Here is a 14,873-nt window from a genome sequence, read left to right as displayed (position 1 = left end):
GGGATAAGAAATTAAATTATTATTTATATTTTCTGTAAGTGAAATAAAGACATACTCCAATATAACTACTCAAATACTGCAGAAATAATATAAAAAAAAATGTTATGATTAACATTCTCTACTTACTAATTGGTCGATCCAATGCATGACAACACATTCAATATGAATGTCTTAACGAAGCATGATGTCGTTGATGTTGTAGCATGAATTTAAATGAACTAAATGAGTAGAATGAGGAGTGAAACGGGTGGAAAAGGAGAGCGATATCTGTTGTTCAATAAGGTGGAGATCTGGGAGAAAGCCATGCGTGTCACTCAGTATCACACACGCGCACACACACACACACACACACATGCACACACACACACACACACACACACACACACACACACACACACATGCACACACACACACACACATGCACACACACACACGCACACACACACACACACACACACACACACATGCACACACACACACACACACACACACATGCACACACACACACACACACACACACACGGGATACACTCACAAACCATATCACTAATTTCATGTAAGACCAATTAGGTGCACATGAGGAAACAGCACTTACTAGTACTACTACACCTACTATTTTCTTTTGCAGTCTCATGTAGTAACTAGCTAGCAGCTAGCGGGTGTATTTGGTCAAAAGAAAATAGTTCCTCCATGAAACTGCTCATAACAAGGTCTGTGGATTATCTTGAGTAACCGGGTCATGATTTCTGGAAAGAGACATTGCTGTTGAGTTTATCAAATGTATTTCTTTGGCACTTTGAGCACCACAAGCCGAGTGCCATCCAGTTCCATTGTACTGGAGAGCAGGCAGAAACTCTGCGGCTGATATCTCCAAAACTCAGGCAACTAACACAAAACTATATAGATGGATAAATAGCACTACAGGTGAGAGGGAATATGTATTTTGGATTTTAGGGTGAGCTTAACACTTGATATCAGACTTTCTTTTAGCTTCAGGCATCAGCTGTTTATACTTCCTCTAATCTATTCCAGCAACCCTCCAGTGGGATTCTCACTTCTCAGTTAAGGACATCAAACTTGTTTTGACTCCTGATGCCACTCGGTGAATAACAGCTTGCAGATTCAGCTCCCTGTTAGTTAAATCTCCTTCCACTGTGCCCATGAGCAAGGCACACAACCTCGAAAGGCATTTAGACTGCAGTGTATTTCATGCTTGTCCTCTGCTAATCTGTGTTGCCCAGCTGAGAGGAGTACAAGCTAATAAGGTCCCGTCAAACTTCCGCGCCATCATATTGTGACAACCAGAGAGAAAGAGAGAGAGGGAGAGAGAGCAGTCATCAAAATAAACACCACCGCACTCCCAAGCACAAGGGGGGGGCACCTCTCGCCAGTCTCCTAGCAAGCCGATCCGCCCCTCACTGGTGGTTATCACTTCTTCTTGCTGTGGAGATGCATGTTGTGTAGAGGGAGAGGCTGTCAGATAGGCGGAGGCTTCCAAATATCCACTAAGCCTTTTCAGCTTACGGCCACAACATGTCATGTCATGTGCTACTGTGTTGTTTTCCTCAATTTGAGAACGACCAGTGGGTTTTCTGCAACTGAAACGCCACTAAAGTGTCCTGCTGGATCCAAATTCAAATCATAATAATAATAATAATAATAATAATAATAAAAGAAAATATTAGATCTGTGGCCTCATCCTGGAATCTGCATCACAAATATATGACAAGTTAGCACTGGATATGGAACAACATGTACCGGTAGGTCAGTGAGTAACAAAAATAACAAAAACAAATGTGACAACAGAATCAAGCCTTGAGGTCTCTCCTGAAATGCAAATCGAGCGGCTGCTTTTGTCAGTTCTCTCGGTTTGAACGAGGGAGGCGAGATACTCAAGTTTTGATTTCATGTCTTTGTTTACAGTGTATCGTTGATTATGAACCGATGGCACATGGAGTGATGGGGATGAGGAGGGAGGAGATTTCGGCGAGTTTGTGTTTTTGGATGCACTAACAGAGAATGTAAACTCTGAGCGCTTTGGAAAAATCCCATAGAAACTATGTTTGCTCCACAGTTCTATAGTAGATTATAGCCGTAATATCGGATATCGGTGAGTCAATATTGCCCACCTCCGATACAGTGGAGGTTCCTCTCTGACCACAGCTGCATAAAAACTCTAGTCTCTAAAACCTGCAGTGAAATATACATTTTATGTATTACTTATTTTTTTTTTAGTTCTTAATGCTTTTAGTAAATTAATTTCCATTAAATTAGTTTTCCCATCCTGCCGAGATAAAAATTTGGGGGCAATATTTAACACTGTGGGGCATAAAAATGGCCAAATGTAGAGAGAGTACAGTACAGAGAGTAGTATTAAGAGAGTAGAGCATGTTGGTATTAATATTAAGATAATACAACAGGGAGTCTGCCCCCTCCTGCATGGCATGTGCTATTGGCTCAAACAACGCTGACAAGGTAGGAGGAGGGCTGCTGCCAAACACATGCAAGTGCAGCAGAGAGGGCGAAAAAGCAGAGAGCACTAACTCTGCCCTGGTGTCCAGTGAACAAGGAGCTTCCAGATAGACTTCCATCACTTTTTCAAGTCAATGGAGGCCAAAAGGGATGTGTGTTACCGGTGATGCTGATGAGCAGGAAGTGAATGAAAGATGACTAGTGAAAGAGGAGTCAGTGTTATATTGGAGCCGAGGTTATATCGGATTAGGGGCTGGGCAATATAATATTGATATTGTGATACCGGACTGATATCATCTTAGATTTTGGATATTGTAATATCATGATATGGCATATGACATATATGTCTTTTCCTGGTTTTAAAGGCTACATTACAGTAAAGTTCTAGCTGTTATTTGCCTTTACCCACTTGGTCATTATATCCACATTACTGATGATTATCAAAAATCTCGTGTGAATATTTTGTGAAAGCACCAAGTTACAACTGAACATTTAGCCCACTTCATAAAACATACTGAGATACATATTGTGTATGGCCCATTGCCATTCAGCCGAAAAATACAGAGCTATGATTTTTGGTCCATATCGCCCAGCCCTATATGGGATGTGACGCCCTGGTGACTTTGCACACCCTCTCTGAGGCACCGCCCTGGGGCAGGAGCCACCCTCACTCCCCTCCACCTTCGGGGCCCCTGGACAACCCAGAGGGCCCCTGTCTCTGAATGTTACTGTTCCCACTGCACGCACAGACTCCTTCACCTCCACGTTGCGCACGGAGGGGTCTGGGGCGGCTTCAGGCCAGTCAGGCAGCTCCTGGTAGCCCCCGGCCTTGGCATTCAGCAGATGGGACAGCGAACCCAACTGGAAGTGGTCTCGATCTGTAAACAGACAGAGCACACAACCGATCAGCAACTGACAGGTCTGTAAACAGACAGAGCACACAACCGATCAGCAACCGACAGAAAATACTGTGAGGAAACACAGAGGGAAGGGCAGCAGAGAGGGCAAGGAAGAAGACTGACAGCAACACTGACCGGTTCAGAGTAAGTAGCAAGTTGTGTTAAGCTGCTTATTTCATGAGACACATTCAGAAAATATGTTGATTAATAAATAATGTAATTTAAAAGTTACCTGGTTTACATACAACAAAGCTATGAGTCATAAACTGCAAGCCATGATCACCACGGCCAACTGAGTTTATCATTAAATAATTTGACAAAACCATCAAAACAGACCCACACACTGAAAGCTCTAATCATAAATCAACTTTCAAATTTAGAATTTCTTAGCAAAATATTAACATCCTGTAGACTTTGCATGAAGCAGTTAGTAAATGAGCTAGCGGACAATTGATCTAAATACAATTACTGTACCTAATAATTTAGGCTGAAACTGATAAAAGTAATTATGTAATTATTACTAATTATCAAAATCTAAAGTAGATCTAATTATTTTAGTAACCTAAATGATTTCATAATTGTAAAATAGGCCTAGAGAAATTATTCTGTTTTCAATTGGGGTGTTCTGAGAGGGGGTAAAGGTAAAGTCCCACTGATTGTCACACAATGTGTGAAATTTGTTCTCCGCATTTGACCCATCCCCTGGGGGAGCGGTGAGCGGCAGCGTGCGCCGTGCTCGGGAATCATATGGTGATCTAACCCCCCAATTCCAACCCTTTAATGCTGAGTGCCAAGCAGGGAGGCAAATGGGTCCGATTTTTATAGTCTTTGGTATGACTCGGCCGGGGATCGAACTCACGACCTCCCAGTCTCAGGGCGGACACTCAGACCACAAGGCCACTGAGCTGGTTCAACTCGGAGTCGGTCTTGTGTGGGACCCTTGCGTCACCTCAAAACTTGGTTTTTCAGTTCGAGAAACATGTCGAAGAGGCTGTCTGAGAGAGCCAAGTCACTATATATATATATATATATATATATGTATATATATACCGTATATATATATATACCGTATATATATATACATATATATATATACACATACATACATACATACATACTGTATATACTGTATATCCTAACCCATACATTAAAATTTCAGATTTCATATGGCCCAACCTTAATAAAAAGTCTAAACTTAACTGTTTGGTAATGTGAGAAATTGTGTGTCTTGTCACATAATCCTTTCATGGTTGAGTAGTCTTCACATAATAATTCATGTCCCCAACATGTCATCTGTATTTCAAAAAGTTAAAAGTTAGTTTCGGTTTTTAAATGTGAACTTTTGCCTCCTGTACCTTTGAACGGAGACTCGAGGACCGGCGCAGGCTTGAGGGCCAGGAAGAGTTTCTTGGCGTACTTGCTGAGCGCTCCGCTCTTGTCGGTGGGCACGATGAGCTGGCGAATGAAGCGCGCCCGGTCACGAATGTCGTAGTTCTGGTCGTACTTGGCCAGGTTGAGAACATACTGAGTCAGCAGTTTGGTCTACCAAGGAGAAGATGAGGTAGACCGGGTTAGGAGTTTGATTTCTTTCTTTTCTTTTTAAATACTCGTGACAGACAGACGCATGACATCGGACCTGTTTAGAGTTGGTGAGATAGAGCTTGGCGGCCAAATTGATGATCTGGAGCTTGACGATGTCTTCTTCGTTAGTGAACGACTTGGCCATCTTCCTCAGGACGTCCGGGGCGATCTTGGGTACATGCTCACAGTACTCCCCTATCAGCCAGAGGATGCTGGCCCGCGCCATGGGCACCTGGGAACACAAGAGAGAGTAAAGCGAAATCCACCTCTTCCCCTGGGGCTGGACGAGGAGTTCACTCTTGCAAAAATCTAAGTTGGTCTGCAGAACATTCTTGCTCCACAAGTTTTTGTTGTGGTAAAAAATGTTTCAACTAAGTTTCAGGTGTGTTTTGTTTGCTTTAATCTGAGAATTCTGACTTTCACCTGGATGTTGTCTGTGAGTTTGGCCATGTGCTTGATGATGTCACTGTGCTTCTCACCTGGATGTTGTCTGTGAGTTTGGCCATGTGCTTGATGATGTCACTGTGCTTCTCACCTGGATGTTGTCTGTGAGTTTGGCCATGTGCTTGATGATGTCACTGTGCTTCTCTGGCTGCATCTGCAGCAGCTTCTTGATGACCACCACCGACTCGGCCACCACCAGCTCTACAACACAATGTCAGACACATCATGATTCAGTCACCACCAGCTCTGCAACACACATCCAAGCCACTCATTGATTTCAGTCATGAGTGAACGATTGGTGAATGAGTTTGTCTTCATTTTCTATTCATTCATGCTGAGATTTTGTGCAAATAAATAAATAAAACTCAACGAAGCCTTTAGCTCAATATCTGATATCAGTATCAGTTCAGTGTGGGCGCCGGAAAAAAAAACTTTTTTGAAAAAAAAAGAAAAAAAATTTGTGTCCCCCTTATTGCAAACTTGTTCCGGCGCCACTGGGCTCACCCTCTACATAAGTCATGTGACTCACCCTCTGGATAAGTCATGTGACTCACCATCTAGATAAGTCATGTGACTCACCCTCTACATAAGTCATGTGACTCACCCTCTGGATAAGTCATGTGACTCACCCTCTACATAAGTCATGTGACTCACCCTCTAGATAAGTCATGTGACTCACCCTCTAGATAAGTCATGTGACTCACCCTCTAGATAAGTCATGTGACTCACCGTCTAGATAAGTCATGTGACTCACCGTCTAGATAAGTCATGTGACTCACCATCTAGATAAGTCATGTGACTCACCATCTAGATAAGTCATGTGACTCACGTCTAGATAAGTCATGTGACTCACCCTCTACATAAGTCATATGACTCACCCTCTAGATAAGTCATGTGACTCACCATCTAGATAAGTCATGTGACTCACCCTCTACATAAGTCATGTGACTCACCCTCTGGATAAGTCATGTGACTCACCATCTAGATAAGTGATGTGACCCCTCTCTACATAAGTCATGTGACTCACCCTCTAGATAAGTCATGTGACTCACCATCTAGATAAGTCATGTGACTCACCGTCTCGGTTGGACAGTAGCTGCACCAGGCCGTTCAGACACGTGTCCCTCACCTCGCCGATGTTGGTCGCACAGCGGCCGATGGCCTGGATTGTGGCGGCCACGAAGTCTTTATCCATGCTTTTAATGTACGTCTGCCAGAGATCATATTCACTCAGTACAGTCATCTGTAAAGGGAGCCCCCTGCTGGCCGCAGTGAGCAGTCATTTCTGGCTATTGCTATTGCTATTACAGCTGACACGTCATATTTTCTATTCTAATGATAAGATAAACCGAGATAACTCTCCTCTTCTCAAAGCATCACAAGTTCATTCCAGTCTATTTTACTTGACGTACCTGAAACTCTCTTAAAATGGTGGAAATGTTTGTCTCGTTGGCTAGATTGGTCAGGACCTCCAGCTGTCGAAAAGAAAGACAGAAAGAAAGAAAGAAAGAAAGAAAGAAAGAAAATGGCTTGAATCAGTGCAATATAGAGCCATTTTCTGTCACATTTAATATTTTGCCCCTACATTTTTTACATTATCTTTCCCAAAGCTCACTTCCCTCAATGGGTTCTGTGTCACAGACTGTACTTTTAACATTGTACTGGCGGAGTGTAATAGAATAGAATAGAATAGAATAGAATAGAATAGAATAGAATAGAATAGAACCTTAAGGACTTTGATCTGGGTGGGGTCGGTGGAGCGGATGTAGAAACTCTTGAGGTACGGTTCAAACATCCCCTGGAAAACACACAGAGAGGAACAAGAAAACCTCAAGTTCAAGTTTAGTTCATTGACATTTTAGCATACTGTAAAACTTCAAATAAACACTGAGTCCCAAATAGACGCCGGTCCCTTATAGACGCTGGGTCTGGCTTCATGTTTCGGTAAATAAACGCTGGTCCCAAATAGGCGCTGGGTACTACTTCATCTTGTTGGCAAGACGAGATATTGTACTTTCTCCCCCCTGTTAGACAGTTTTATACTTTGTTTATACATGTTTCAAGTGTGCATACCACATTGTTTGATGCTACGGACGGAGTACAGACGGAGTCAACGTGTTAGACTGGAGACGCTGTCTGGTTTCCATAAGGACAAAATGGGAGCGGTGGAGAAGTTACCGGTAACGTTAGTGTTGGCTGTTGTAAAAGTGCATTTCTTTCTGCGGAACAGCGATCAAAATGCAGTATGGATTATACCGGACATGTATTGGAAACATTTGGTAAGTCTGCTTGTTGCACAACACTGTATTGTTTGATAGTGCTGCTTGGTTAGCTAACATTAGCTGCTGCCTGCAAATGCTAACGTTACACCGGTATAACGTTGCTATAATCAAACTGCTTCTTTCCAATGAAACACTAATAGCTGAATGTGAGCGGTAGGCTAATATGACTTGTTTGAAATACGGTATGGCTGTTTGTCAGAGGGAGAAGAGGAGAGCAATGAACTGGTAGTGTACCGGTAGCAGGACCGCAATGATGATGATGAAGATGATGATGATGAAGGACATCTCAGTTGTTTTTCTTTGTTCCAATCCGTACTCTACAATACTAGGCATGTTGAAAACTGCCTGCACCTACCTTCTTGTGTGTACTAAGTACTATCATGGTTTAAATAAGCAATTTGATATTCTCCAATCAGTCCCGGTCACACATAGACGCCGGGTCTGATTTATTTTTTTTGTATATAGAAGCCCGGGCATTTATTAGAAGTTTTACGGTAAATCTCTGTGCAAGGCAGAATGAGAAAGCGTTTCTCTATACTATTCATAGCTTTCAAGGGGCGTTACGTGCTGCCGGGAACGCCCACCTGACGGTAAAAAAAAACCTTGTTCATTCCGCTGCCGAGTCGACTAGTTTCTCACACTGTGTTTGTTCAGCCGTTTGTAGAATAAAAGCCATTTGCCCTCCCCAGCGACTGAACCACGTCTAATCGCACAAATCCACAACCTCCTCCTTTGAGTTTTCTTTCTCCGACGGGATTCTGTGAAAGCACAAGCCAGGCGTGTCTCCTCGTCGGTTAGTGCAACCGATAGCACAACAGGTATCCGGCATTTTGGCTGAACAAACACAGCGTGAGAAACCAGTCGAGGCGGGCAGCGGAATGAACAAGTTTTTTTTTTTACCGCCAGGTGGGCGTTCCCGGCAGCACGTAACGCCCCTTGAAAGCTATGAATAGGATCAAGGTGCAAAAATAAACAACACAATATACAAGAAACACCAACATTTTATACAACATTAGAAGTGATCAGAGTGAGATGGATGGGTTACATTATTTAGTAGCCTGATAGCCTGTGGAGGAAGCTGTTTAACACCTGTTGCTGTCCCAAGTATCATTCCCCAGGATCTGATACTGACACAATCCTACACACACACACGCACGCACGCACGCACGCGCACGCACGCACGCACGCACGCGCGCGCACGCACGCACGCACACGCACGCACGTACGCACACACGTACGCACGCACGCACACACACACACACACACACGCACAAGGGCAGTTAGCTCACCCTTCTCTTGATGGTCATCGTGGCCACGTTCTGGAGAACAACATACTGGACTTCACTGTGGAGAGACAGAGAGAGAGAGAAAGACAGACAGACAGAGACAGAGTTGGAAGGAGAGAACGATGAGTGAGACGGCGATATTCAACACAATCTGAATCTGAATTTGATTTGCTTTTGAGGTGAGCTATAGGCTTATAAACCCAACACAATGATAACCCAGTGGGATGGCTGCCCCTGCTGGCTTCATTGCGTTGGTTCACATTTAGATGACACTGAAGGCAAACTATTCACCTTATGTAGCCCCGCCCACTTGACCCAGTTGTGTTATGACTTCCTGTTCAAAACACCGTCTGTTTGACCTGCTCACTATAGTACTGTACTGTCACAGGACGTGTCAACACAATAGGAAGTAACTGGCTGACCCCTGTGTTGGAACATAAGGTGAATAGAATATGAATTTAAATGGTGGACTTATTCCAAACATTCCAAATGGCAAACATCAGAGCTCACCTGTGGCTTCTCAGGAGGCGAACCAGGCCCTTGGCTATCACCCCAACCTCTGCTTTAGGGGCCAGATGGAAGTACAGCTGGGCCACAGCCATCACCACCTGCAGTGTGTGTGTGTGTGTGTGTGTGTGTGTGTGTGTGTGTGTGTGTGTGTTGGGTGTCGGTGGATGAGAAAAGGGAGGGTTAAAAATCGTGAATATAGAGTTAGGCAGTACAATAATCCTTATGTCAGGATCAAGTGTCTTGAAAGCGCTGTTCTTTCATTGGAAATGCATTCATTTCAAAAGCAACACTCCGTTACCCCAGCATCGCCTTACAGATACATTGCATTGCATGCCTTGGATTTATGCTAATTATGAATGCATGAACTATAGCAAATAGTTTTGCCCTAATTTCATGAGGTCTAATTTGCTCACTGTTCTGCCTTTGGAAGGTGTGAGAAATTATCTGGCGAGTTATTTAGGAGAAACGAGCGTGTTGTAATAACTTAACTTAACTTAACTTAACTTAACTTAACTTAACTTAACGTCACTTCTTGCTTCAGCACTGTACCAGAGATTTTCATCCAAAATGCTTATAAAAATAGTTTTACTTGGTCAAACCAAACGGTTCAGCTATATTTAGAATCGGGAGAGACCATAGAACATTTCACTGGGACCAAAACTTAAAAAAAACAACATTGAAAAAATATTTTCTTTAATCCGCATTTCTTTTTAACGTTTTGGTCCGAGTGAAATTATATGTGATCTCTCCTGTTTCTAAATATAGCTCAACTGTTTGGTTTGAACAAGTAAAACTATTTTTATAAGCATTCTACGAAATGTGGAATGGGAAAATAAATGGCGGATGAAAATCTCTGGTACAGTGCTGAAGCAGGAAGTGACGTTCACTTTGGCTCTCTATACACAGCTGGTATTTTACTACAGGCATTGACTGGAGAACCGTGGGGAGAAATGAGGGTTTCCATGAAGCCCATAGTAAACAAAATGAAAAGGTTGGAAACCACTTCAAAGTAAAGGAGGAAAGTGTATTAACTGCTTTGTAGAGGCAAAATAATAAGAGCAATCATAGAACACAGCGCTAGCCGTCTGTACTACATGCAAGTTAAGAGAAAGAGCACTAAGCTTGAAACATGTTGCCTACTTTGCATGTATTAAAATACTTTGCGTGTATTAAGACTCGAGCATTTTGTTTTAAGATTGCTGTTTATACACATTACTGTTTGGCACCGACAAGAAAACAAGAGCCCTACTCATAAAATAAATGCTCACGTTCTACCAGAGCACGAGGGCAGCCCCCCCAGCCAGGTCTTGCTCAAGGACACTCTTGACAGGCAGATATTCGCTGTTATGGTGATTGAACCTGTGACCATCTGCTTGCTGATCACCCTCTCTGACCAGCAGGTCACAGTGACAGCAAGTCAGTTAACTGGCGTACAGTAGCACCACAGGGAACTGTATAACGTCTTCGACTGAAGACCACAGACCATTCAGGGAGACCCCAGCTGCACTGAAGTCATGTGATGCTCCATAGGGAAATCATGGCTTGTCTCCTCTTTAGAGTGTGGAGTAGTGATGTATTCTACTGCAGTGATCCTCAACCTTGATGATGATAATAATCATCATCATCATCATCATCATCATCATCATTATTATTATTAGTGTGGAGTATCGCAGTGATTCTCAACCCTTTTCATCTCAGACAAGGACCCCTCGTTTAGTCCACATTAGAACCGAACCACGGGCCCCCGCTTAATGAGATTTTCTCTGTCGGACCAAAATCGGAGAATATTTTTTATGATCAGATTTGGATTTATCTTTATCTTTATCTTTGTTGTTTATTTGAACAGGGACAGTACACAATAAACATATTGCACCAGAGATAGCTAAGAGCTCATTTGCATCTGTAGTCCCTGAACACACAGAGTCCTGTGTGCACATAGTACATATCAAATACAGAAATCAAAGAAAATCCTAGTGTCTAAACAATCAATATACATGGTACAAAAAATGATAATACTTACTATTAGTAATATATAACCCAGTAAAATATAACACATAGGTAGATAGCAATCCCCTAAGATCACATAGTGGTAAATGAGGAGATGATCAGAAATAAATGTCAGAACACAACAACATGAGACCACAGTAATGCCTATAGGTGGCCACAGGACTGACCCTCTCTCAGCCACTTCTTGACAGAGGACTTAAAACCTTTGAAAGTACTGCAGCCTTTAATGACTGCTGGCAGGGTGTTCCACAGCCCGCCCGCTTTGACTGTGAATGCAGATTGACTGAATTTCGTGGATCTAAATGGCACGCAACAGTCTCCTCTAGTGGAGGCTCTTGTAGTTCTCACACTGACTGCGTTTACATGGACTTGAGTATCCCAGTTACTGACGGGGTTTTGGAGTATCCCGTTTTTGTGTTTGCGCATGTAAACATCATATCCCGGTTTCAGAAACCTGGATAAGCCCTTATCCCGGTTTTGAGAAAGCCGGTTATGCGAGGTGGAGTACTCCGAAAGAACCCAGGATACTGCTGCATGTATACACCTTATCCTGCTTTCTGACCACAGCAGACTACCTGCGCAGGCGCGGCTTCAGTTCAGTTCATCTCCAAAAGGCAGCAGACTTGCAGGCATTTTTTTTCTCCATTTCATGACCAAACAACGATAAACACACCGTGAACACCCTCCAACGCGAGCGGAATCTGTGAGTGAGAGACGAGTGCTTGCCTGGTGCAGCAGGGCACTGGTGACAGACAGCCTGGGAGAGGAGCGAGGAGGAGAGGGCTCCATGCTGCTGACTCGCCGAGCTGCCCGAGCAGTGTGAAGTGAACACCGCTACCGTACACAACACAGCTCGCGCAAAATGACCCGTTTCACTATCACAATTTGGTCCAGTAACATTAGAAAGTATAGAAGTGCTGCACGATTACTTCCTCATCAGACCGCCGTCAGACTCCAGGCATTTTCCTCTCTACCCTCGCTGCTGTAGGTCCCGCACAGAATCGTTTTACCTGGAAATACTCACAGTGATTAAGGGGCTCACGTGCAAATGTCAGTGCAATTCGACTTAAAGTCTTCTGGAGCGATGAGGAAATGGAGTTTTGCCGAGTTTTGTCTTTCGGTGATGAAATACGGTAATTAAATGCTTGGCAGCTTAGATAGGAGAAAGCATCGAAATGCTGCCCTATTCAAGTCTGTAGTATACAGACTACAGGACGAAGGTGTTGTGACTCAAATGAAAGCAAAAGCCGCGCAAACGGGGACAGCCCACCATGAAGACGGAATCCAAGGGAATCCCACGTCTTGGCCCAAAAAAGGTGAATGACGTCACGTCACACGCACCCAATATAACCAAAAAATAATAATAATAATAATAATGACCCCGGTTTGTATTGTAACGATCACAGGCGCCTGCGCAAATAACATGCAGTGATCAGTAACCGGGATACTAGTACTGATCATGTATACAGGGATATGAGTAACCTGCTTTCTCTCTCTTCCATGTAAACACCATATCCCGAATATGATCAAAACCAGGATAAGTCTCATAAACGGGATACTCAAGTCCATGTAAACGCAGTCACTGGTGTTATGGTTTGTCAAACAACCATACCGGTTTGGTTTGGCAAACTGACATTTGCCATCAGCAGGAAATTCTCGAATGTTAGAAAGTTATATTTCTTGATAATGTTACAGTAATGATAGCTGTTAGTGCGAGCAGAGTGGTGCAGAGTGGTGACTTGTCACTAGTTCTAGGTGTGTTATTTAGCAGAGTGGTGACTTGTCACTAGTTCTAGTTGTGTTATTTAGCAGAGTGGTGACTTGTCACTGGTTCTAGGTGTGTTATTTAGCAGAGTGGTGACTTGTCACTAGTTCTAGGTGTGTTATTTAGCAGAGTGGTGACGTGTCACTAGTTCTAGGTGTGCTATTTAGCAGAGTGGTGACTTGTCACTGGTTCTAGGTGTGTTATTTAGCAGAGTGGTGACTTGTCACTAGTTCTAGGTGTGTTATTTAGCAGAGTGGTGACTTGTCACTAGTTCTAGGTGTGTTATTTAGCAGAGTGGTGACTTGTCACTAGTTCTAGTTGTGTTATTTAGCAGAGTGGTGACTTGTCACTGGTTCTAGGTGTGTTATTTAGCAGAGTGGTGACTTGTCACTAGTTCTAGGTGTGTTATTTAGCAGAGTGGTGACTTGTCACTAGTTCTAGTTGTGTTATTTAGCAGAGTGGTATATTGTCACTGGTTCTAGGTGTGTTATTTAGCAGAGTGGTGACTTGTCACTAGTTCTAGTTGTGTTATTTAGCAGAGTGGTGACTTGTCACTAGTTCTAGGTGTGTTATTTAGCAGAGTGGTGACTTGTCACTAGTTCTAGTTGTGTTATTTAGCAGAGTGGTGACTTGTCACTAGTTCTAGGTGTGTTATTCAGCAGAGTGGTGACTTGTCACTAGTTCTAGGTGTGTTATTTAGCAGAGTGGTGACTTGTCACTGGTTCTAGGTGTGTTATTTAGCAGAGTGGTGACTTGTCACTAGTTCTAGGTGTGTTATTTAGCAGAGTGGTGACTTGTCACTAGTTCTAGTTGTGTTATTTAGCAGAGTGGTATATTGTCACTGGTTCTAGGTGTGTTATTTAGCAGAGTGGTGACTTGTCACTAGTTCTAGTTGTGTTATTTAGCAGAGTGGTGACTTGTCACTGGTTCTAGGTGTGTTATTTAGCAGAGTGGTGACTTGTCACTAGTTCTAGTTGTGTTATTTAGCAGAGTGGTGACTTGTCACTAGTTCTAGGTGTGTTATTCAGCAGAGTGGTGACTTGTCACTAGTTCTAGGTGTGTTATTTAGCAGAGTGGTGACTTGTCACTAGTTCTAGGTGTGTTATTCAGCAGAGTGGTGACTTGTCACTAGTTCTAGGTGTGTTATTTAGCAGAGTGGTGACTTTTCACTAGTTCTAGGTGTGTTATTTAGCAGAGTGGTATATTGTCACTAGTTCTAGTTGTGTTATTTAGCAGAGTGGTGACTTGTCACTAGTTCTAGGTGTGTTATTCAGCAGAGTGGTGACTTGTCACTAGTTCTAGGTGTGTTATTTAGCAGGGTGGTGTCCTCACAGCGGCGTTGCGGCTCTGCAGCAGGGGCTTGGTGTTCCTCAGCAGCAGTCTGTGGTCTGGATCCATCACGTACGGCTTCCTCTTGGCCAGGGCAGCAGCCTCCTCTTTCTTGTCCTCATCGTCCTCTTCCTCATCCTCATCCTCAGAGCCGTAGAAGGTCTTCTCCACCCCCTCCTCCAGCAGAGACTCCTGCAGAGGGGATCGGATGCATACAGAATGGTGGAGAGGTGGTTTGGAAGGACAAGACAGACCAAGACAGCGGTGTTGCTTACAGCTTGCTGTGGTTTTCACACTG

At 43.4% G+C, this 14,873-nt stretch overlaps 1 protein-coding gene across 6 annotated transcripts in view; it reads right to left on the bottom strand.

Annotated features, from left to right (window-relative positions):
- ap3b2 (adaptor related protein complex 3 subunit beta 2) overlaps nucleotides 1–14,873 on the bottom strand; it is a gene marked incomplete at both ends in the record, with an annotated part of 62,389 nt that overhangs the window by 22,798 nt on the left and 24,718 nt on the right. For 3 of the 6 annotated variants that reach the window (XM_083663193.1, XM_083663192.1, XM_083663195.1), the window contains 10 exons: nucleotides 3,220–3,350; nucleotides 4,727–4,913; nucleotides 5,008–5,184; nucleotides 5,488–5,597; nucleotides 6,474–6,606; nucleotides 6,809–6,871; nucleotides 7,123–7,194; nucleotides 8,968–9,022; nucleotides 9,475–9,572; nucleotides 14,579–14,767. In XM_083663193.1, the coding sequence (XP_083519319.1) occupies nucleotides 3,220–3,350; nucleotides 4,727–4,913; nucleotides 5,008–5,184; nucleotides 5,488–5,597; nucleotides 6,474–6,606; nucleotides 6,809–6,871; nucleotides 7,123–7,194; nucleotides 8,968–9,022; nucleotides 9,475–9,572; nucleotides 14,579–14,767 (1,215 nt within the window). Of the gene's footprint in view, nucleotides 1–1,381; nucleotides 1,442–3,219; nucleotides 3,351–4,726; nucleotides 4,914–5,007; nucleotides 5,185–5,487; nucleotides 5,598–6,473; nucleotides 6,607–6,808; nucleotides 6,872–7,122; nucleotides 7,195–8,967; nucleotides 9,023–9,474; nucleotides 9,573–14,578; nucleotides 14,768–14,873 lie in introns of all 6 variants that reach the window. The other 3 variants (XM_083663194.1, XM_083663196.1, XM_083663191.1) reach the window with 2 other exon arrangements.

The sequence above is a fragment of the Poromitra crassiceps genome, assembly GCF_964638095.1.
Source record: "Poromitra crassiceps genome assembly, chromosome: 30".
Lineage (NCBI taxonomy): Eukaryota > Metazoa > Chordata > Actinopteri > Beryciformes > Melamphaidae > Poromitra > Poromitra crassiceps.
Note: the sequence above shows the minus strand (reverse complement) of the source record. Positions and strands in the feature narration are given on the sequence as shown.